The 24,575-nt window shown below is 42.3% G+C and overlaps 1 protein-coding gene across 1 annotated transcript in view; it reads left to right on the top strand.

Moving 5' to 3' along the window:
* The window catches only part of POLA1 (DNA polymerase alpha 1, catalytic subunit), a 335,012-nt gene that overhangs the window by 128,452 nt on the left and 181,985 nt on the right, over window positions 1-24,575 (top strand). Inside the window, exons 27-28 of the mRNA XM_034754923.1 lie at window positions 15,972-16,004; window positions 19,912-20,004. Of these exons, the coding sequence (XP_034610814.1) occupies window positions 15,972-16,004; window positions 19,912-20,004 (126 nt within the window). The remainder of the gene's footprint in view (window positions 1-15,971; window positions 16,005-19,911; window positions 20,005-24,575) is intronic.

Here is a 24,575-nt window from a genome sequence, read left to right as displayed (position 1 = left end):
TGACTGGATATAACTGGTGTGAAGTATGTTGTGACAGTTGAGCTCACAATTTGGGTAATTTTGTAGGCCCAACTGTAAAATTAAGTAAAAATTCATAAGATGTTACAATAACCTATAATAACAAAAAGGTATGAAAGGGAGACAGAACAACTAAATTAGTTTAAACAAAAAAGGGTAAATTTGTATGAATAAGGACTGTGTGGGAATTATGCTTGTTAAAACAGGAGATGTAGACCCATAGGTTAATGAGCCCAAATTGATATGTCAGATGTTAGGCTTAATTGGTGGAGAAAATAATGAGAGGATGGCCTGTTGCACCCATCACTCCCTTTTGGGGTTCTTAAAAGAGAGTTTGTGGGGAAAATACAAAAGCGCACACCCACAAAAAAAATTGAAAACAGACCGATTACTGACGCAAGCTTCACATCATAGCTGCCACCCCACCTTTTCCTGGGACTCCAGGCCTTCATCATCCTGATCTGAAGAAATGTCCTGACCGGACCAGGCCCAAGAGAGAGGGAGCCAGATAACATCACCACCCTATCATCTCCAGCTGAATTCCAAACACTGCTTGGAATGAAAGGACTCTAACAGCAGCAGCAACAGGAGCTTCGGCTCATCTCACCTGATCTTCTCTTTTTCTAAAAAGGACAGTTATTACCGTCTTTGATACTATCTAAGGGACAGTCAACCAAAGGGTTTTTTCCTTTCAAAATTATTTCCATCTAAAGGAAAAAGTAACGAGAAATGTTAAAATGAATGCCTTATTTAAAACTTTGCATTTCAAATGTGTCAACTGTTTTTCCTTCTTTTCTGTATCTTTAATAAAAGATTAGAAGGATTTTTGAAGGTGTGTTTGCCATAGTACTAAGCAAGCTGAGGTCTCTATATACCAAACCACAGACTTTGTTTAAAACTGCTTAATGTTGTGACTGGGTTCTGTTAACACTTTTGACTCATTTATTCCATCTAAATTAATACGACAGGTACCACTGAAACAGCATCTTAGAAACATTTTCATTTATCATCCACAGGCTGAGGTTGCTGTGCTTTTCCAGATCAAACCCCATTCCTCGGGGGTAATTTGTCTATCCAGATCCTTTTCCCGGCATTTCATATATGGACTTTTTTGTTGTTGTTGTTAGGAAAGTTGTCTGCAAAGATTGATTATAAACTAGTTATTTTTTTAATTGGCTAGACTCTATTGCTTCTATTAAAATTAGCCTTCTAGAACAGCTGTTTCATATAGAAAAGGTGAAAAACATAATGACTTAATTGAAAGTACTTGTACCATGAGAGAGTGAGCCAGTCAGTTGTGATATCCAAATAAATTAGAAAAGTTTCTTTGCTGAACAGCTGGCCAACCATTTGGGAGGGCCATGGAGAACAATCTTTAAAGCGCTCTGGTTCGTGGTTTGGGTTAAAATCTGGATTATTTGCAATGGGGAAAAGTTCTTATTTTATCTGTAATTCTATCTAAAGCCCGTAGAATGGCCTTCTTGGCTGTTTAAGATTTGAATTCCCAATTATCTTATAGAATTTGTTGCCCTTCTGTACCCAAATATTTTCTGGAGGTGTGACTTCTCAGAATCTGGAAAATTTATAGCTAACTTTTCACATTTGGCATAATTTACTGTAAATCCAGATGCTTTTCCAAAGTCTTGGATTTCTTTAGATACTAATATTAGGGGAATAATTGGTATCGATTTAAAAAGGATGACATCATCTACCTACAAAGCTTTTCTGATGTGTTCCTGGAAGTTTTATTTCGTTGAAAGAAGCATCCTCTGTTCTGTATCCTCTGTGCAAATGGCTCCATGGCCAGTGTAAAAAGTAAAGGAGATGATGGACATCCCTGCCTAGCCCCTCTGTGTACTTCAAACAGGGAAGATATAATCCCATTAATTTGCACAGCTGCTTTGGGATTGGTGCAAAGAGCAGTTATCCATTTCAGAAACTTGGGGGTCAATGTCCATATGAGATGAAACTTAAAACACTCCACTCTATTCGATGAAAAGTTTTCTCTGTGTCAAGTGATAATAGAAGAAATGGATTTTTTTTTTTTTTTTGATCTGGCATTGGGAATGATTCCAAATTCTCGTCAAGCATTGCCTGACATTTGGCTGTCCTTAGTGAACTGATGCCGCTTTTGGCTGATGTGTTGTCATGACTGTAATTATCATCCCACATACCCCTTGAAAGTATTTAGTATGTGTTTTCCCTCCATTTTCACTTCAGTGGTACTGCTGTTTAGGTTCCAGCGGTATACAATACTGGAGTTACTTACAGGAGAACCTCTGAGTTCTGAACACCAGAGTTACGAACTGACCAGTCAACTGCACACCTCATGGAACCAGAAGTATGCAATCAGGCAGCAGCAGCAGAGACAGAAAAAAAAGAAAATGGGGAAAAAAAAGAAGAGAAATACAGTACACAATACTGCCTAAAACATAAACTACTAATAAAATAAAGGGAAAGTGGCATTTTTCTTCTGCATAGTAAAGTTTAAAAGCCATATTAAGTCAGTGTTCAGCAGTAAACTCTTGAAAGAACAATCAAAAAGTTTTGTTCCGAGTTACACCATTCCTGAGGTGTTTGTACTCTGAGGTTCTAATGTACTGTTGCAGAAAAGATGATGTTTTCCTTACCTTCAAAGTAGATTTCTGTGTATGTAGTTCCAGGGTGGGCTTGTGGATCATTGTTTCATATAATTGATTATCTCTAGAACTGTTAGCATGTTAAATTCTAGGGAAGTAGCTCCCCTGGTTCTTGTGTGGATTAGTAAGTGGACCAGGATTCTGGGAGACTATTCTTCCAATTTGTCTGTCTGCCTCTCAATTAGAGAGGAACCTGTTAGTAAGGATTACTGAAGCTGTTATCAGAACTAATTTTACTACTGGCAAAACAAACAAACAAACAAGGTGGACAAGCTCTGGTATACACTAGATATCTGATATCTGCAGGACAACCTAGTTCTAGTAGGCTTCACTTTCTATTCCTCCAAGTCTATGGTCCTGATATAGGCAGAGAGAATCTTGATGTATTCAGGTTAGCATTTTGGTCCTCACATTCAACCGCTATAGGAACAAACTTAAAGGATTTTAAACTGATTTCTCCTCAGACGCATCCTTTAGTGGGAGCATTGCGATCTTAATAGTGGAAGTTTCTTTAATAATACTAGCAGCAGTGGAAGAGGTAAAACTACTCTTTGTACGTTTTGCTTTTACATCCTTTCCTCTGTAAAGTCACATCACTACTTGTTTCTCTGAGAAATAGAGAGCCATAGAAGAGCCAGAATGGAAAATTTAACTGATTATTTCTCTTCTGTGATTAACAGTCAAGGTCCAAATTTGTTGGTCAAGGTATAGTCAAGGTCCAGACTCCAGAAAAAAAGTAGTAGTAATTAATAAGTAAATAAAAAGATTTTGGGGTCTCTTCAGAATTGCCTGGTAGTCCGGATTTGCCTGGTAATCTGTCTATTGACTAACCCTGTACTAGTCTATCCCACCCATAAAATGTAAATATTGAAGGGGTCAACAGAGCATATGCATATTCTAAGTACATGCTGTGAGGTTTAGTTTACAAGTAAAGGAGAAGTTAAGTTTAAGTAGAATTTCAGATATTCACTGTATTCTGAAGCTCACATGGGGATAGAAGTAGTTCATGCGCAGGGATTCTAGAAATCCGTTTGCCATGGAAAAACGCAGAATTTGCAGTTTTACAGAGAATCTTTCATTTTTACATTTTGTGAAAAAATAAAAACCATATATGAACTGCATTTTACTGAAAGTTAGGGTAACCATATTTCCCAAAGTGATACCACCTGGGGCTGACAGCCTGAGCCGAGCTCCCAGGGCCTGGCATTGTCGCTGTCCCCCTGCGAATCTTTTGGCAAAACTGGGCATTTGATGATCAGTTGGCAAAAGCAAATGGGACAAATGCCCAGTTTTGCCAAAAAAAAAAAAAAAAAAAAAAAAAGTCAGGACATTCGGGACAGGGCTTTAAAAGGGGACTGTCCTGGCCAAAACAGGACATACGGTCACCCTTGTTCAACTGATACCTCTATATAATGTGAACAGGGAAACTAAAGTCCAGTGTTTCATTTTAATTGTGGAAAAACTGATTTTTTTATCAGAATTTTATTTATTTTTTTATCACAGAAAATTAGGATCCCTGTTCATGAGCAGTAAAAGAAACGGGCATGGCTGAGCAGATGGGTTGTGAGGTAATGTGTTCTGCTCTGGATCCACTGAAATAGGGGTCAATCCAGTTGCCATGAGTAGTGCAATATTAATCACAGAAAGGAAACTAACAAGTAATACATTTTCTATTCTATCCCTTCTCTTTTCTCCGTCTTCCCAACCTCACTACACCCCTCCCTCTCTTCAGTATGCAGCTTTGAAAAACTCTTAATGATTGATATGATAGCAGTGCTGTCATTCTTTTTAACAAAAGTCATTTTTGTTCTAGGTATTTTAATAGAGTCCCATTAAAGATGTATTGCTGACTGAAATATTGGTATGAAGGGCTCTCACTGAGCAGAGCCCAGGAATTAAGAAGTCAGGAAATCGGCTGCTGCATTGCAAAAGAGCCTTGTGTGACACAGAATCTCCTGATTGGGGGGATCATTACTGCTATTATGACTCGACTTGCGTAGGAATTTTAAATTTCATCTGAATGTCAGTAATAACCCTCTTAGCAAATTATCCTGAATAAAATCACGAAGGCATTTTCTATAATAGGTGTTGAATTACTGGATAGATTTGCTAATTAAATACTCTTTGTTCTGCTGCAGTTGACATTACAGGGTAAGATCTTGAACAATTATTCTCAACAGCTGTACTTTGTTAAGGGAAAAATTAACCACAAAGTTTTTTTTTTTTACACTTGAAGTTGGCAGATTTTTTTGAAATGTGCTTGAAAAAAATTCCATCCTCCAATTGGTAATGAGAAAATAAATATGCAGGTGTTGCTGTGAAATCAGATAACTGCAGACTGCCTTATTAATGAATTTAGTAAGCCTTTATAGCCTTCTGTTTTCTAGCTGTTGGCACTTGTAAGTGATCCTCTGTCATAATGGGTAATATTAACATATATGCCTGTCATCTGATGAACCTAACTTGTCTGTGACCCTCTTGTAATTACCTTTATCAACTACTGTCCTCAGGGACAACTGAGAAATGTTCTTTGCATGGTCAAGTTTTCTTTTATTTAATGGGGGAATCATCCTATCAGAACGTATGCTATTTTTCTAATGTTATTGGGTTACATTATACCAGGGAATAGAAATCTACCTAGACTTAAGATCTCATTTTTGTGTGTGTGTGTGTATTTATACAAGGATGTCTATTTATTCTTCAGATCATATTAATATTAACTCTTCTGTGTAGGAATTGGCTTACTTTGGATATCTGTATCAATTTGTTTTTTATTCAAGAAAAAGAATGAAATGGGAAAATTAGAATAGTGGTGTTTGAATGTGAAAAGTCTTAGCCCTTATGTGGCAATATATGTATTCATTATACTTTACAAACTTAAACCAGTGTGAGGTGAGTAGGTAGATAAGTTGTGGTGCAGTATGATCTGAGTCACACGGAAGTGGATAAGGGAAGTATTTGAGGATAATATACCCAAGATATGTTTTGAACCTTCTGACTGTGTTTGACTGGTGTATCTGATGGTTTCGTTTCTAGAATACGTACAGCATATAATGCTGCGTCTACACTAGATATTTTATGTTGAATTTTTTACCACTATTGCAACTCCACTTGAGGTAACAAAGATCAGAACTGTACTGTACTTTGTTTGAGGAAAGATAGTCTTGTGCTAAGGTGCACTAAGTGGGACTTAGGATATTTGGGTTCAATTTCCAGCTGTGCCACAGACTTCCTGTGTGACTTTAGGCCAGTCCTTGTCTCTCTGTGCCTTAGTTCCCCATCTGTTGTGGGGGGAGGGTGGGGAAAGGAGAGAGGGAATAATAATACTTCCACTGTGTGTTTGTCTTGTCTATTTAGAGAATCAGAAGCTTGTAGTGCAGTGCTAAAGGTATGAACCCTAATGGCGATGCATTGGGGAAGTAGCGGGAATGGCATTATACGTACATATAATAGAATTTGTATTTGCTCCCCCTCTCCTTTTAAAAGGAGATATTTCTTAAGTAGGAACAAAGGAAATCCTAACAATGGCATTAGTACACGGTAACTGGAAATGATAGAAATGTCCATAATGCAGAAAAGGCAGAAGTGTTCAATAAATATTTCTGTTCTATATTTAGGGGGGGGAAAAAGCCAGATGATGTATTTGTGTTATATGATGATGATGCAATACTTTCCATTCCAACAGTAACTCAGCAGGCTGTTAAACAGCAGTGTGACAGGGTCGGTAGCTCACCGCTGTGGCGCCTCCTCCTGGCCGNAGGCGCCTAGGCCTGCCGCAGCCCAGTCTCTCTAGGTGTGGGGTAATCGCCCCACCACAAGCAGCTACTACAGTTAGACATTTTTAAATCAGCAGATCTGGATAATTTGCATCCAAACATTTTTTCTAAAGGGCTGGATCAGAAGCTCTCTGGACACTCTATTGATTTTTCAATAAGTCTTGGAACACTAGTGAAGTTGCAGAGGATTGGAAGACAACTAATGTTGTGCTAATATTTAAAAAAAAAAAAAAAAAAGGTAAACTGGATAATACAGGTAATTATAGTCCTGTCTGACTAACTTTGATCCCAGGCAAAACAATGGAAGGGCTAATTTGGCAATTCTTCAATAGAGAATTAAAGGGTGGGGTAAAATAATTAATGCCAATCAACATGGGATTATGATGAATTAAATTTAACTTTTTTTTTAATTACAAGTTTAGTTGCTACATATAATGGTATTGATGTGCGTACCTAGACTTCTGTAAATCATTTGACTTGGAATTCCATAACATTTTGATTAAGAAACTAGAATGATACAAAATCAACAGTGGCACATGTTAAATGGATTAGAACTAGCTAATAGATAGGTCTCAATGTAACCAAAAGGGGTTTCATGGGGTGTGGAGGGGACCGACAGGAATGTTTTTTGGCTATGTGCTATTTAACATTTTTATTTCATAGTGTGGATTAACTATTGGAATAATTTAGCAAGAGTTGAGGTGCATACTCTATCAATAGAGATTTTTAAATCAAGAGCAGATGTTTTTCTAAAAGATATGCTCTGGGGCAACAAGAATTAATTCATGAAAATCCCATGGCTTGTTATGCAGAATGTCAGAGTAGATCACAGTGGTTTCTTCTGGTTTTTATATCTATGGATGTATGAAAACAAAAATGATAGGAAATGTACACATATTAAGAGTGCCTCATTCTCCAACTTTAATAACAATCAAAAGATAGGAAATGCGAGAGTTAAAATTGCAGCCATAATTCTTCTATCTTATGATCACATGAATTTAATTTCATTACAACATGCTATTTTATTTCTGCAGGATCCCTCTCTGTCGAGCACTGTTTATTCTGTGCACTGTTGAATATATCAGGACAGTGTAGTGAAAATTGCCTGTAGAACACGTGCCACCTTCACTGTAGAATTGGCAAAGTGTATAGAGATTGAGGCTGGGGGATAGTCTTGTGTTTAATGCTCTGCCCCAGACTTCTAGTGTGTTGCTGGGCAAATCACTTAAACCGAAATTTTCAAAGAATACTACTGATTGTGCGCGCCTCTTTTTTCGCAGTACCCAACTTGAGAAAATGGAGGCCTATGTTTCAGAAATAGCACTGCGCACTCATAGCTGTTGCTATAATCAATCTGAGTTGTGAATGCTCAGCACGTCTGGTAGTAAGGCAGTGTGGAATTTGCCCAGTGCAGGAACTGAAGCAGGGTATGTTTATGCTTATGCTACAGTGGCACAGCTGCGCCGCTATAGCCCTATGCCAATAGGAGGGATTCGCCTGTCCGTGTAGGTAATCTACCTCCCCAAGAGGCGGTAGCTAGGTTGATGGAAGAATTTTTCCATTGATCTAGTGCTGTCTACACTGGGGATTAGGTCGGTTTAACTACTCTGCTCAGGGGGGTGTGGATTTTTCTCATGTAGTTAAGCTCACTTGATTTTCTACTGTAGACCAAGCAGAAGACAGCCATAGGGCTACCTTCTGAAGCTCGTCTCGCAAACTCTGTCATAGGGAGCATCTCTGAGGGGCGAGGGGACTGTTGAGAGCAGGGCAGCAGCAGACAGCAGTGTGGAAATTCTGGGCAGCACTGCCACCTACCTATAGGTAAGCCTGGGAAGGCCGTTCTAGCTTCAGCCCTCAGAATCGTCCAAATTATGCTGGGGGCTGCTCTGGGTTTTATAGCAGCCCAGGATCTCAAGGGCTTTTAAAGCTACTTTAGCCTCTATCCCTCCTTGCTGTGAGGTCTGTGGTGTGCCTCCTGTCTAACCTTTCTCTTAAGAAGGTCTGGCTGATGCAGTTACATTTCTGGTGGCCAATGATTGTGTTTCTATGCAAGAGTTCTCACTGTTCCCACCCCTGTGGTGAGAGATTGTATGATGAAAAAAATCTGTTCTAGATAAATCCAAAGAGAGACTGTCGGTGATTTTAATCAACATAATCAAATGTGAAGTGGAGATGGACTTGTGTTCAGGTTGGTTATGCAAATGTATTAGCTGGGAAGAGGTTTGTTGCTTTTTATTGTTACAGTATTTGAAGGCTTGTGGTCATTAGAAATGTAGAAACAGTGTTAGCTGGGAAGTCGTGGTTGTTAGCTAAAGACTGGATGCTGATATAGGGTCAGAGTTAAGGTTGCGTGTGGAACCTTAATTATACATTTTCAAACTTGCAAAAAATATTTTTCTACTTTAACTTTGCTGTAGAATTTCATGTCTATCAAATGTCTTCTTATCTGACTTTGACTTTTTAGTATCATTTTTTTTTCTTTTACTGGTACCCTCAGCACTTCTGTTTAAGGTGTGTGTGTGTGTGTATGTATTTATTTTTCTCTGTTAACTATCATGTTTCTCTCAAGAAAATTAGATGGTACTTCTATATAAGATTAAAATATAACTGGTACATTAAAAAAATCATGATGAATAATCATAGTTCAGTTGCTGCCCAATTGGGAGAAAGCATCAATGGCATACCACACAAGTCCTTTCTGGGTCCCATGCTTCAGAAAATTTTCATTAATAACTTGGAGGATAGAGTGGAGAGTGTGGCAATCAACTCTGTCGATGTTACAAGACTGAGAGAAATTGCAAATACTTGGGGAGATCTAAAATATAGCTTTCTTGATAAATTGGAGAAATGAATTAAAATCAGTTGAAATTCAGAAAAGACACTTGTTAAATAGTTCATGAAAGAATGATGAAATACACAAATATGAAATAAAGGAGACTTGTATGGGCAGTAGTTCCTCAGATTTCAGAGTTTAATAATAGGATATTTTTAATGAGTCAGTTCTACAACAGTCATTCTGCTGCCTTTCACCTTATCTCCCTCCAAAAATTGCAAATGTTATATTCAAATTATATTAAAATAAGCACAGAAATTATTTTGCCCCACTCAGCACTAGTTTGGTCTTAATTTGGTTTCAGCATATTTGTGAGAGTGTTAAACTGTAAAAAGAGAGAGTTTGGAGTGTTCAGAGGAAGACATTTTTTAAAATGTGATAGAAGATTTACAATGTAAGACCAAAAGTAATCAAGCACTCTTATTGTCTGAAGAAAAGTCTGAAAAAGACATAACTCATATATAAACTATGTTAAGAAAACATTGCTTGCAAAACTTAAGCGCTTAAAAGTTAGGAAAACTTCAGAATTAAGGTTGTTCTTGTGTGTGGTGTAATATCCTAGTTTTTTGTTTTATTTTTTTAAACACACTGGAAGAAAAAGTGCCACATGTGGAATTTCTTTTTTATCGACTCTGCATTTGGTTCAGACAGCTTTCTTATCCAGGGTTCCTGAGCCCAGTGGAGAGTGGGGGTGGTCATGGGATATGTCTACACAGCCTGCAGCAGTGAGTCTTAGAGCTTGGGTCACCAGACTCGGACTTGTGCTGTGGTGGTAAAAAATATCTGTGTAGGTGTTTGGGCTTGAGCTCTGAAATCCACCCTCTCTTCCTAGGCTTCAGAGCCTGAGCCTGAACGTCTACATAGGTATTTTTACCACCATAGCCCAAGCCCTAGTCTTTTGACTCAGACTTGCTGTTGCAGGCTGTGTAGATGTACCCAGAAAGCACAGGGGAGAGACAGTCTCCCTGCTTACAGTTTAGGTGCCAGGACCTGGCGTAGACCTCAGCAGCTCAATGTTGCAATTGGAGAAGAAGCAGGACTTTCCCTACAAGTAATGTTCATATGGGTGCTCCCCTTCAGGGGTGCATGAACCCCCCCCCCCATGTGCCTCTGAAGTGGAGCGCTCATAGGAGGACATATCTGGAAGAACTTCAGTTACTGCACACAATGAGTAACCTCTCCTTAGCCTTAGGTTGGAGCATACGTACTGTAGAATCTTTGAAGAATTTAGCTGCTTAAAATCTAAGTCTGTACTGAGCATGTGTGAACTGTGATTCTCTTCCCCCCCCCCCAAAGGTTTATAAAATGGCCAGACTTGGATAGATTTTCATGGAAACTGCAAAACTTACACAAAGGCCACCACCCTACCAAATTTCAAGTCTCTGCTGCAAAGCCTTTATAATAATGATGTTGGTATATTTATACAGAGAGATTAGTTTAGTTATCACTAGCCAGTGGGGACAAAGGTAGTAATGGTCTTTAGTCGCTGCAAGGAAAACATATGTTAAACATTAGAAAAATATTTTTTAAGTTATACATCAGAACTGTCCCGTTAAGGGACCATCTTTGACCATATTCATAGCTCCACTAAACAGTCTTACCAATGGCTAAGGTACACCTCTACCCCAATATAATGCGACCCAATATAACACAAATTTGGATATAACGCAGTAAAGCAGTGCTCCGGGGGTTGGGGTGGGGTGGGGGCGGGGCTGCGCACTCCGATGAATCAAAGCAAGTTTGATATAACGCGGTTTCACCTATAACGCAGTAAGATTTTTTTGGCTCCCAAGGACAACGTTATATCGAGGTAGAGGTGTTTAACAAAATAGTTCCTAGCTTGAAGCACTATTAATGAGTCCTGCACTTAGGACGGAAGAATCCCATGCAGTGCTCCAGACTAGGGACCGAATGGCTAGGTAGCAGTTCTGCAGAAAAGGACCTAGGGGTCACAGTGGACGAGAAGCTGGATATGAGTCAACAGTGTGCTCTTGTTGCCAAGAAGGCTAACGGCATTTTGGGCTGTATAAGTAGGGGCATTGCCAGCAGATCGAGGAACGTGATCGTTCCCCTTTATTCGACATTGGTGAGGCCTCATCTGGAATACTGTGTCCAGTTTTGGGCCCCACACTACAAGAAGGATGTGGAAAAATTGGAAAGAGTCCAGCGGAGGGCAACAAAAATGATTAGGGGTCTGGAGCACATGACTTATGAGGAGAGGCTGAGGGAACTGGGATTGTTTAGTCTGCAAAAGAGAAGAATGAGGGGGGATTTGATAGCAGCCTTCAACTACCTGAAGAGGGGTTCCAAAGAGGATGGAGCTCGGCTGTTCTCAGTGGTGGCAGATGACAGAACAAGGAGCAATGGTCTCAAGTTGCAGTGGGGGAGGTCCAGGTTGGATATCAGGAAAAACTATTTCATTAGGAGGGTGGTGAAACACTGGAATGCGTTACCTAGGGAGGTGGTGGAGTCTCCTTCCTTGGAGGTTTTTAAGGCCCGGCTTGACAAAGCCCTGGCTGGGATGATTTAGCTGGGAATTGGTCCTGCTTTGAGCAGGGGGTTGGACTAGATGACCTCTTGAGGTCCCTTCCAACTCTGATATTCTATGATTCTAATGGACTAGAATGAGCTACTATAGATTCCTTCTGACTTGTACCATTCTGTAAGCATTATTTAGAAATGAGAATATCTTTAGGTCCAGTTACTATTTTTAAGTCTATATTAATATTATTTAGGTGGGCTAATAGAGAGATTCTGCTGCCAGTGCTGATATCCCAAACACGGGTATGCATGTTGCTCCATGTGCCGGAGATTGGAAATATGTAGCAAATAGTGTCCATTGGTTTGACTTGTGCCTGTGCAATTGCTCTCTTTGTGCTCTAAACCGAGGTCATGAAGGGTGGCATGGGCCAGCGCTTCTCTAGTTCCTTCTTTCTGCCGCATGGCCTGAGTTGAAATCTTCTGTGTCTGAAATGATCTTCCTATACTTTCAAAATCTGTAAATATATAGTCAATATTTTTAATAACCTGAGTCTTAGCTTTTTTTTTTAAGTATTTGTATAGTGTCTCTCGCTTCTCCCTGTTTTGGGGAGCCTCTTCGCATGGAGAAGGTATGCCCAGATTCCTGGGGTTTAAGGACTGTATCTCCTGCCCACATTTCTTCTCCACCAGCAATAAACACAAGTGCTGCCTTTACTGCCTCTGAGAGGTTCACATCACTGCAGCATTTGTTCCTCCTTTTCTCCCTGAGCCCACTAGAGAAGAGAGCCCCATCTGCAGAAACATCTCCTGGAGAATGCCACGAGACCCCAATTGGATCCAGGCCAGGGAGAACCGCCAGTACAAGGACTTCAGACTGAGCAGCACCTCTCTGAGCATGAGCTTCGGAACAGAGATTGAAAACGTTAAGCCAAAGAGTAGGGGACATGGTCATAACATAAGGACAGATTCTCATCTAGGTCTGCCTCCAAGGAAAAGGATCCCTCCCCATCTTGGTCCAAGTTGGGTGAGTCCTCATTCGTGAGTCCTAAAGAATTAGGTCTACATAAATCTTCCAACCAAGAAGGGAAGGCACAAAGGAAGAAGGATCTGACTGTACCAGCTCTGATTCCATCTCAGAGACTGGAAGATTGGCACCACTGGCTCCAACTGGGAGTTCCATATCTCACCCAATTGGCCCAGACAGTTTTGTTTTCCTGACCTTCTACAAATGTCAACCCGTCCTCCCATCTGTATCCAACCCTTTCTGTATTTAACTCTTGAGAATGCCGGAATCAGACATACCAACCCTATCCTCTTCACCTCACAGCCTGGTATTTGGATGGGTGTCAGACATAGAAATTGCATGCTCAGAGGCTGACCTAAGTGTCAGCAGGAAAGTTTTTCCACAAGAAAATTCTTTCTAGCTCATTGGAGGAGTTTCTCTGCCTGGAACTGTCAGCGGGAACAGTTATCTCCAGAGTCAGCAGACATTCCTGTTGTTTTAGGCTTTCTCCTGTTCCACAAGACGTCAGGACTTTTAGCTTGCTGTGGATCCACTTGTCAGCAATCAATGCCTTCCATTCTCTCACAGAAGGTGACTCTGTCTTTATTCACGTGACAACAACTAAATTGCTGAAGTAGTTATACTGGACATTTGTGAGGCAACTACCTCGAGCTCTATCCTTGCCTTTAAAAAGCATTACACCTTACTCCAGGCCTCTTCTGCAGTTGCAGCTGTGGGGACAGCAGTATTAGACATTCATATCAACTGCATCCTTGCACCCATCCTCCTGTTCAAATACTTCTTACCAGTCGCCCTCATGTGGAATCCACATAGTGATCAGAACTCAAAGAAGAAAGGCAGATTACTTACCTGTAATTGGAGGTTCTTTGAGATGTGTGGTCCCTATCTGTATTCCACTACCCACCGCCCTTCCCCTCTGCTTTAGATCTTGTCTGATTTGTGGGAATAGGAGGAACTTGAGAAGCATTGGCCGATGCCCTCAGTTCAGAGCATTAGGGGAGCAACTGCGCAGGTGAGGACCAACAGACACTGTTTGTCAAATCTCCGGACTCAGATGTGTGGCACACATGGGCACCCTTGTATGAAATACATATAGGGCCCACGCATCTTGAAGAACCTCCAGTTACATGTAAGTAAGCGCCATTTAATGCTAGGTGAGCCAAGGATTTGTGTTCTTACTATGAATATTAGGGTGGCTATATATATTACCAGAAGAGAGAAATAGTTAGCTTCAGGTGCTAAAGGAGCACTCAAGGACGATAAGGCCATTGTGGAGAAACTAAATGCATTCTTTGCATTGGTCTTCATGGCTGAGGATGTGAGGGAGATTATCAAAATTGCGCCATTCTTTTTAGGTGACAGATCTGAGGAACTGTCCCACATTGTGTTATCATTAGGGGAGGTTTTGGAACAAATTGATAAATTAAACATCAGTAAGTCACCAGGACCAGATGGTATTCACCCAAGAGTTCTGAAGGAACTCAAATGTGAAATTGCAGAACTACTAACTGTAGTCTGTAACCTATCATTTAAATTAGCTTTTGTACCAAATGACTGGAGGATAGCTAATGTGACGCCAATTTTTAAAAGGGGCTCCAAGGGTGATTCCGGCAATTACAGGCCTGTAAGCCTGACTTCAGTACCGGGCAAACTGGTTGAAACTATAATAATGAACAATATTGTCAGACATATAGACAAACATGATTTGTTGAGGAAGAGTCAACATGGTTTTAGTAAAGGGAAATCATGCCTTACCAATCTACTAGAATTGTTTGACAGGGTCAACAAGCATGTGGACTAAGGGGTTCCAATGGATATAGTGTACTTAGATTTTCAGAAAGCTTTTGACACGGTCCCTCACCAAAGGCTCTTACGCAAAGTAAGCTGCCATGGGATCAGAGGAAAGGTGCTCTCATGGATTGGTAACTGCTTAAAAGATAGGAAATAAAGGGTAGGAATAAATGGTCAGTTTTCAGAATGGAGAGGGGTAAATAGTGATGTCCCCCAGGGGTCTGTTCTGGGATCAGTCCTAGTCAACATATTCATAAATGATCTGGAAAAGGGGGTAAACAGTGAGGTGGCAAAATTTACAGATGATACAAAATTACTAAAGATAGTTAAGACCCAGGCAGACTGCAAAGAGCTACAAAAGGATCTCTCAAAACTAGGTGACTGGGCAACAAAATGGCAGATGAAATTTAATGTTGATAAATGCAAAGTAATGCACATTGGAAAGCATAATCCCAACTATAAATATAAAACGATAGGGTCTAAATTAGCTGTAACCATTCAAGAAAAAGATCTTGGAGTCATTGTGGATAGTTCTCTGAAAACATTCACTCAATGTGCAGCGGCAGTCAAAAACGAACAGAATGCTGGGAATAATTAAGAAAGGGATAGATAATAAGACAGAAAATATCATGTTGCCTCTCTATAAATCCATGGTATGCTCACATCTTGAATACTGCGTGCAGATGTAGTTGTCCCATCTGAAAAAAGATATATTGGAATTGGAAAAAGTTCAGAAAAGGGCAACAAAAATGATTATGGGTATGGAACAGCTTCTGTCTGAGGATAGATTAATAAGACTGGGACTTTTTACCTTGGAAAAGAGGCGGCTAAGGGGAGATATGATTGAGATCTATAAAATCATGACCGGTGTAGAGAAAGTAGATAAGGAAGTGTTGTTTACTATTCTCATAACACAAAAACTAGGGGTCACCAAATGAAATTAATAGGCAGCAGGTTTAAACAAATAAAAGGAAGTATTTCTTCACACGATGCACAGTCAACCTGTGGAACTCCTTGCCAGAGGATGCTGTGAAGGCCAAGACCATAACAGGGTTCAAAAAAGAACTAGATCAATTCATGGAGGATAGGTCCATCAATGGCTATTAGTCAGGATGGCAGGAATGGTGTCCCTAGCCTCTGTTTTCCAGAAGCTGGGAATGAGCGACAGGGGATGGATCACTTAATGATTACCTGTTCTTTTCATTCCCTCTGGGGCACCTGGCACTGGCCGCTGTCAGAAGACAGGATACTGGGCTAGATGGACCTTTGGTCTGACCCAGTAGGGCCATTCTTTTATTCACGTTTTGAAAGCCACAAACATTTGGAATTAACTATGTGATGGATATTCTCATATGTTAAGTTGTAATTATATCATACATTAATCTTTGATAATATTTTTTTCATTTCAGATTTTGATGCACACTAAGGAGATGGTGCAGAAGGTAATGCTGAACATTTTCATTATACAACAACCCTTAAATAGCACACCCAGTGAAATGTTTTATTCTAAGAAAATTGTAACCCAAACAAACTTGAAATCACTTCTTGGGATGCCTAGTTTACAAATGTAATCCTTCCTAATGGATTATAGCTTTTTTCCTTCTCTTAACACCAATGTGATCTAGCCCCTGCTTGAAGCCTGTGTGAGAGTGTTTCAAGCAAATTAGCAACAGTGCTAATTAGAGTTTACTCAGAGGCCTGTTACGCTCTGTGTTCTAGTGTTTTACTAAGAATTGTTTTTGGCTCCCTATTATATGGTGATTATATGCTATTTGGAGTTTAATATAGATTTGTTTAACTGCACTGACCTCTCCCACCATTAAAGACATCTGGTCTTCGTTTGTCAAGGTGATAGGATCCCACTGGATTTATTGCTAATCCTGAATATCTGGGTAGCAATAATGGTGACAGTTGCCTTCTTTCACCTCTACCTTGCTAGGAAATCTTGCCTGTCTTCTGTTCTTGTGTGTTTTGACCTGGATATAATTCAATGTGGTGTTATGATAGCTTTTTTCTGCTAAGGAGGCAGACTAAAATGCTCTGCACAAGAAGGAGTTTCTGTGTTCATCTCCAGATACAGTAGTTCAGTCTGGAGATAGAAAACACATGGAACACTGTGGTTATTTCTTTATCCAAAAAGAAAAATACATTCTCTTTCAAGGCTTCTTGCCCGTGTAAGGACTAAACAAAAGAGGAAGACTGAGTCAAAGCCTAACTCTTTTCAGATCATATTGAAAGAGTTGTTTTTTGGCAAAAGCTTTCTTAAAAAAAATATTGAAGTGGCGGAGAGAGAAGACTTGTAAGCCAAATGCTGAATCTGGAAGAGGTGAAGGAAGAGCAGAGTCCACTGTGGATAACTTTGTAGTGCTCTTAATTACTGTATCTATCAGTCAAATATGACTGTGATGGGTTCCCTTGAAATTTGTTAGACAAGTGATGTTTCTTTTATATGATGTGGGTACTTTGCAGCAGTGTTGTGATGGTCGCAAATGGATCTTCAGGCTATCACGTTACTCTTCAAAGATGTTGGCTATAAGCAAACATACCTTGTCTTGAATAGTCTGAATGTGTCTGTCAGTCTGATGGTGTTTTCTCTCTTCCCTCTCAGCCAGCCAAAATGACAGTTGATAACAATAGGGGTGGAACTCTTAAGACCAGAATTGTTCATTTATTTTCATCCACTTCTTATTTACAGTATTCTATACCCCATATGGTGTTGAAAAAATATACTAACTGGCAAAACGTACAACTGAAAAGTCTGCCTGATTTTTCTTCTTTTAGCGTTTACTTAGTTGTCTCATGCTTGATTTCCCCCCCTTGAATACGCACACGTATACATGTATATTTACATATATACATTTTAATGAAACCTAAACTTTTAAATAAAATCCTGCTTTGCATTATTTGTATAGTTTACTGTTAAACTAATAATGAGTCATGTAAACATTTTGCTCAAATTTTGAAAATGCGACGGAATGCAATATAGAATCATAGAATTGTAGACTGTTGGGGAGCTTAAGAGGTCATCTAGTCCATTCCTCCCGCACTTATGGCGGGACTAGTATTATCTAGACCATCCCTGGCAGGTGTTTGTCTAACCTGCTCTTAAAAATCTCCAATGATGTAGCATCCACAACCTCCCTGGGCAATTTATTCCAGTGCTTAACAGACCTGACAGGAAGTTTTTCCTAATGTTCAACCTAACCCTCCCTTGCTGCAATTTAAGCCCATTGCTTCTTGTCCTATCCTCAGAGGTTAACAAGAACAATTTTTCTTTCTCCTCCTTGTAACCACGTTTTATGTACTTGAAAACTATTGTCATTTCCCCTCTTAATCTTCTCTTCTCCAGACTAAACAACCCCATTTGTTTTCACTCTTCCCCCATAGGTCATATTTTCTAGACCTTTAATCATTTTTGTTGCTCTTCCCTGGACTTTCTCCAATTTGTTCACATCTTTCTTAAAACGTGGCGCCCAGAACTAGACACAATACCCAATTGAGGCCTTATCAGCACAGTGTAGAGTGGAGAATTACTTCTCGTGTCTTGCTTACAACACTCGTGCTAATACATTCCAGAATGATGTTTGCTTTTTTTGCAACAGTATTACAATGTTGGCTCATATTTAGCTTGTGATCCACTGTTGATCCCCAGATCCCTTTCCGCTGTACTCTTTCCTAGGCAATCATTTCCCATTTTGTATGTGTGCAACTGCTTGTTCCTTCCTAAGGGACTTTGCATTTCTTCTTATTGAATTTCATCCTATTTACTTGAGACCATTTCTCCAGATCATTTTGAATTTTAATCCTATCCTCAAAAGCACTTGGAACCCCTCCCAGCTTGGTATTATCCGCAAACTTTATAAGTCTACTCTCTGCCATTATATAAATCATTGATGAAGATACTGAACAGAATCAGACCGAGAACTGATCCCTACAGGACCCCATTTGATATGCCCTTGCAGCTTGACTGTGAACCACTGATAACTACTCTCTGGGAATGGTTTTCCAAACAGTTATGCACCCACCTTATAGTAGCGCCATCTAGATTGTATTTACCTAGTTTGTTTATGAGAAGATTATGTGAGACAGTATCAAAAGCCTTACTAAAGTCAAGATAGACCAGATCAAATGCTTCCCCCCCATCCACAAGGCTTGTTACCCTGTCAAAGAAAGCTATTAGGTTGGTTTGACGTGATTTGTTCTTGACTATCTATGCTGACCGTTAGTTACTGAAGTACTGAAGTTATTGGTCTGTAATTCCCTGGGTTGTCTTTATTTCCCTTTTACTAGGTTGGGACTATATTTATTTGCCCTTTTCCAGTTCTCTAGAATCTCTCCCATCTTCTATGACTTTTTGAAGATAATTGCAAATGGCTCAGATATGTCTTCAGTCAACTAGGATGGATTTCATCAGACCCTGGTGACTTGAAGACATGAGTAATGGGCCTACTCTGTCCTTGGTCTTCCTCTTGCTTCTAATATATTTGTAGAATGTTTTCTTGTTGCCCTTTGTCTCTAACTGGTTTAATGTCGTTTTGTGCATTGGCCTTTCTAATTTTGTCCCTACATGCTTGTATTATTTGTTTATATTCATCCTTTGTAATTTGACCTAGTTTCCACTTTTTGTAGCCCTTTTTTGAGTTTCAGATCACTGACGATATCCTGGATAAGCCAGCATGGTCTTTTGTCTTACTTCCTAAATTTCCTATGCAGTGGGATAGTTTGCTCTTGTGCCTTTAATAATGTCTCTTTGAAAAACTGCAAACTCTCTTGAACTGTTTTTTCCCTTTGACTTGCTTCCCATGGGATCTTATCTACTAAATCCCTGAGTTTGTGAAAGTCTTCCTTCTTGAAATCCGTTATCTTTATTGTGCTGTTTTCCCTCCTACCATCTCTAAGAATCATGAACTCTGCCATTTCATGATCACTTTCACCTAAGCTGCCTTCCACTTTCAAATTCTGAATCAGTTCCTTCCTATTTGTTAAAATCAAATCTAGAACAGCCTCTCCCTTAGTAGCTTTCTCCAACTTCTGAAATAAAAAGTTGTCTCCAATACATTCCAAGAACTTGTTGGATAGTCTGCGCCCTGCTGTGTTGTTTTCCCAACACATATCTGGGTAGTTGAAGTCCCCCATCACCACCAAGTCGTGTGCTTTGGATGATTTTGTTAGTTGTTTATAAAGAGACTTATCTACCTCTTTTTCCTGGTTAGATGGTCTGTAGTAGACCCCTACCACTATCCTTGTTTTTTTTTAATCCCTTGTATCCTTACCCAGAGACTAGATAAGGTACGGTAAGAGAGAGGTGGTTTTGTAATTCCTTTGTTTAAAGCTGCTTGTTTTATTTAGATGAACCTTGAAGTGATTTATGGAGATACAGATTCCATTATGATAAATACAAATAGCACAAACCTGGAGGAGGTTTTCAAGCTGGGGAACAAGGTAAGAGAATTTTGAAGGAAAAAATATTTCTCATAGACTTCATACCTGGGTGTTACAAGAATATGTGTGAGAGAGAAACACCACACACAAATTTAGTGAAAAAAGGTTTGGGTGTCCTAAATGTGTCATCGGTTGAAATGTATACAAATGCAAGACAAAAATATGGGAGACCAGTTTCAGAATATGAAGGGTTTGTGCATTGCTTATGATGAAAGAAAGGGTAGATGGGTTTCCTAAACACATGTATTTTCAAGAGGTGATTTGAAGAAAGAGGGGAGGGGGATTCTAAGGAGGTGAGAATGAGGAGACTGGTGCAGAAGGAGCCATGATAGAAAGGGAGCAAAGGAAGAAATAAGGTGAAAGGACTGGCATCTGTGTAGGAAGTGGAAAAGGATACAAAGAAAGTTGAGAGAAGAACTGTAGGAGGAGGCAGGATAATATAGAGCCTTGCAGTTGAGGGTGAGAATCTTGAATTTTATGAGAAGCTGATGCAGGGCAGAAAGTTAACAGTATGAAGCGAAGTTGTGGCACAGTCTTTGGCTTGGCATGGGGGCATTTTGAACACACTTAAATGTTTTTTAGAAATTAATTTTCTATATATTCTTGGTTGCTGTGTTACATGGGATGAAAGAAAATATACTACTCTCTTAAGACTGTTTGGAAATTTAAAGTTAGGATTGAAGCTCTGTGCTGCATATGGCCTAGTTGCGTCATTATATGGCAGCGGATATTACCTCAGTTCAATAGAGCAATCCTGATTTAGGAAAGTACTTATGATCTATTGATGTCAATGGGACATAAGAACACTGTTAAAATTAAGCATTGTTTGTTCTGAATATGTGGTAATTATTTTTCTGCAACCCAGCATCTCCCACTGTTCTGGACGTATGGGCTGCTCTTCTCTTTCTATAACTCACGGAGGTGGATCAGCATTTTGGCACCACACAGTCTGGTTATATTACCACTGCTCCTGCTTGCTGCCAGATTCTTTGCCTCCACAGCAGCAGACGGAGGTGGTTTCTTTTGCTCCTGCCCTTCCTCCTCCTATTTTAACTTTTCTGCCCAGTTTTTTGGGCAGTGGGGAGCAGTATTCTCCCTCCTCGGCATTCCTCCTCCTCCTCCTCCCTGGGTTGGTTACCCCTTTGGGGATTAAACTTCCCTGAGCTTCCACGGCAGCATGTCCCTGTTGGCTCCTCTGCCGGGTCAAATTCAAGCATTGTTCTCTATGTGAGGCAGCTTTCCTAGGCTTGATAGATGGTGAGTTGTGCCCAGCCTGGACTCAGCCTTCTGTCCCTGACTTCGTTAGGTTAGGGTTACCATACGTCCGGATTTTCCCGGACATGTCCGGCTTTTTGAGCATCAAATCCCCGTCTGGGGGGAAATCCCAAAAAGCCGAACATGTCCGGGAAAATAGGGAGGGGCCGGCGCCGCTGGGTACTGGGCTGGGGGCCAGGCCGGGGCCGGCGGTGCTGGGCCAGGGGTGCTCGGCCGGGGGCTGGCCTGGGGGTGCAGGGCCAGGGGCCGGGCCGGGCCCGGCGGTGCTGGGCGGGGCCGGGCCGGGGGTGCAGGGCCGGGGGCCGGCACCCCAGGAGCCGAGCCAGGCTGGAGACGCTGGGGCCGGGACCGGCCGCCCAAGGGAGCTGCTCGGTTGTGGGGGGGCCAGACTGGGCCGCGCCTCCTCCCCCCACCCCAGCTTACCTGCTGCATGCTTCAGGCTTCCCACGAATCAAATGTTCGCGGGAAGCAGGGGAGGGGGTGGAGTTGGGGCGGGGGCCTGGGCGGGACTGGCGGCGGGGCCGGAGCCCCGTGGAGTGTCCTCTTTTTGGACACTCAAAATATGGTAACCCTGCGTTAGGTTCCAGGGTTGAGAGTTGGACAGGCAGGTGGGGTCACCATTCTACTGAGGCAGCCATGACTCTGATGGGGGTAGGGGAATGGAGCTGGAACTCCAGTGCAGAGCAGAGAGAGCCTCCAAAAGTGAGGGGGTGTAAGTCCCAGGAGGCGTCTGCAGAACAAATTGGGGAGGCTTGAGATGGTCACAAATTCTCTTCCTCCTCCCTGCTCCCGCCAATCTTAAAATGGTTCCCAAGGAGAAAAGAAGCAGGGCTTCTAATCCACTCCACCTCCCAAAGCTGACCAGGAGAGTTGCAACAACAAATTTCCCCTCCCATCTTGGGGACTGGGACCCAGTGGGGAGGATTCTGAGACAGACCTCTTGAGAGGGCCCCTGGTCCTAAGGCAAGTGTCAAAAGTCCTCCCCAGAACTGCAGCAGAGCTTCTACTCCTCCAGTAGAAAGGTGAGTTATCTGGCTCTGAAACCTGACAGGCTCCTGTCAGTAAGCCTCAGAGCAGATTGCTCCCTTCAATATCCTCCCTGGAGGCTGCAATACCGCTTCACTTCTCCTTCAAGGAAGTGATTAAGGATAAATGGAACAAGCCTGATCAGGGCAGCATATTAACAAGAGTGACCTCAGGCTCTATAACATTCAAGAATCAAAGGGCTCTGTTGTTGAGATACTGAAGGTTGATGCCACTGTAGCGTTCCTTGCCAGGGATATGGTTATTCCCTCAGAAGGGGAGTTCTACCCAAAAGAAACCATGGATAGAAAGATGGGAAGTGTAGACGCGATAAATCGATCCCCAATCGCTCTCCTGTCGACTGCTGAACTCCAGCTCGGTGAGAGGCGGAAGCAAAGTCGACGGGGCAGCAGCAGCCGTCGAAGTAAGTGATTCTAAGTCGATCTAAGATACGTTGACTTCAGCTACGCTCTTCTCGTAGCTGAAGTTGCGTATCTTAGATCGATTTCCGCCCCCCGCCTCCCCAGTGTAGACCAGGCCTTATAGCATAGTTGGCCTCAGGACCTACTTATGTATCTACCATTTCCAGTATTGGGGAAGGCAGTCCAGAAAATAAAATGAACAGGCAATGGTAATTCTGATAACTTATTGTTGGCCAAGGAGACCTGTGTTCTCAAACCTGGTAAAGCTGAAACTGGAGCACCCATTCCTGCTTCTGTGAACATCCTTTTGAAGATTCTCTTCTTCATCCTGACTGAAGTGGTTTCAACTAAAAGCCTAGCTATTGAGAGGGAAACACTAGAAAGCTCAGTCTGTCCTCCATAGCCAGTAAGATATTGCTTTCATCTAGGAGAGGATAGATACTAAAAGCGTACTCCTGTATCTGATCCGGATTCAACATCTGGTGCCAAGAGCACAATGCAAATCCCAGAAAACAGCCATTCTGTACATCCTTCAAGAAGTCCTAGACAGGCCTTCAGCCCGGTATCATTATGTTTCAGGTTTCTGTCTTTAGTACGGTGCTATTTGCAGGATCCTCCTGGGCAGACAATCCACAGGTAGCCAGATTCCTTCAAGCATTCTTGTTAGCCAGATTGGTAGGCAGGCCACTCTTCCCAAAATGGGACCTTCATAATTCTCTCTACATATGTTCGCTGTTCATTACTGTAGTGAGGCGGCCTGGCCACCGACGGCCCCTGAAAGAGAGGAGCCTGAATTGGCACCCAAGTGGGGGGAGCCACCGCCACCTGTTCCCGCCCCCCGGAAGTCAAGGGGCGGGACAGGAAGTATAAAAGCCAGGCCCCAGCACTCAGTTGGAGCCCAGCGGCCGGAGAGGCCAGACATGCCGGTGCGAGCTCCGGCTAGACCGAGCCTTCCCAGAGCCAGGTACCCCGACGCGGATGGACCGAGCCTCCCCAGAGCCAGATACCCGGATGCCGGCCGACCGGACCACCCCAGAGCCAGGTACCCCGACGCGGATTGGCCGAGCCTTCCCCGAGCAAGGCACCCCGAAGTGGAGTGGCCGAGCCTGCCCCGAGCACGGTACCTCGAGGGGGAGCCCGAGCGCCCCCCTGACCCGGGACCGGAGGAGCAGCCCGACCCCGACGACCCTCTGCGAACTGAGGAACCCATGGTGTGGGACCCCGCTGCCGAGCCCAGCGATGAGCAGGTACCAATGGAGGGGGAAACGGAAAGTAGCCCGGGGGTAGCTGACCCCAGTCTGGCTACAACAGAGGAGCCAATGTCGGTGTGTTGCGGTCAGGACCCCACCGACACAGCGGCAGACTGACTGCCGCTCTTAGGGCCCCGGGCTGGGACACAGTGGAGTGGGTGGGCCTGTGTCCCCCCTGCCACCCCACTTACGGGTGGCAGCCTCCCACTCCAGCCAGCGTTCCGGCATCGCAAGTGAACTATTGTTTGTTGCCCCGCCCTGACCAAGGGCCTGGGGCGTCCTGAGCTTGTTAGTGCTCAGCTCCTGACACAAGGTCCTGAGCCCTGAACTATTGGTTGTTGCCCCGCCCTGACCAAGGGCCTGGGGCGTCCTGAGCTTGTTAGTGCTCAGCTCCTGCGACCCGGATCCGAACCCCCTGAACTATTGTTTGTTGCCCCGCCCTGACTGAGGGCCTGGGCTTACTAACTTTGTTAGTCCTCCGCTCCGGTGACCCGGATCTGAACCCCCCTGGACTATTGTGTGCTGCCCCGCCCTGATTGAGGGTCGGGCCTTAACTCCTGACTTTACTGCTCAGCCTGAAGGAAGGTTCTGAGCCCCCTGG

The sequence above is a fragment of the Trachemys scripta genome, chromosome 1, assembly GCF_013100865.1.
Source record: "Trachemys scripta elegans isolate TJP31775 chromosome 1, CAS_Tse_1.0, whole genome shotgun sequence".
Classification (NCBI taxonomy): domain Eukaryota; kingdom Metazoa; phylum Chordata; order Testudines; family Emydidae; genus Trachemys; species Trachemys scripta.
The sequence above is the reverse complement of the archived record's forward strand: the minus strand, read 5'-3'. Positions and strand labels throughout refer to the sequence as shown.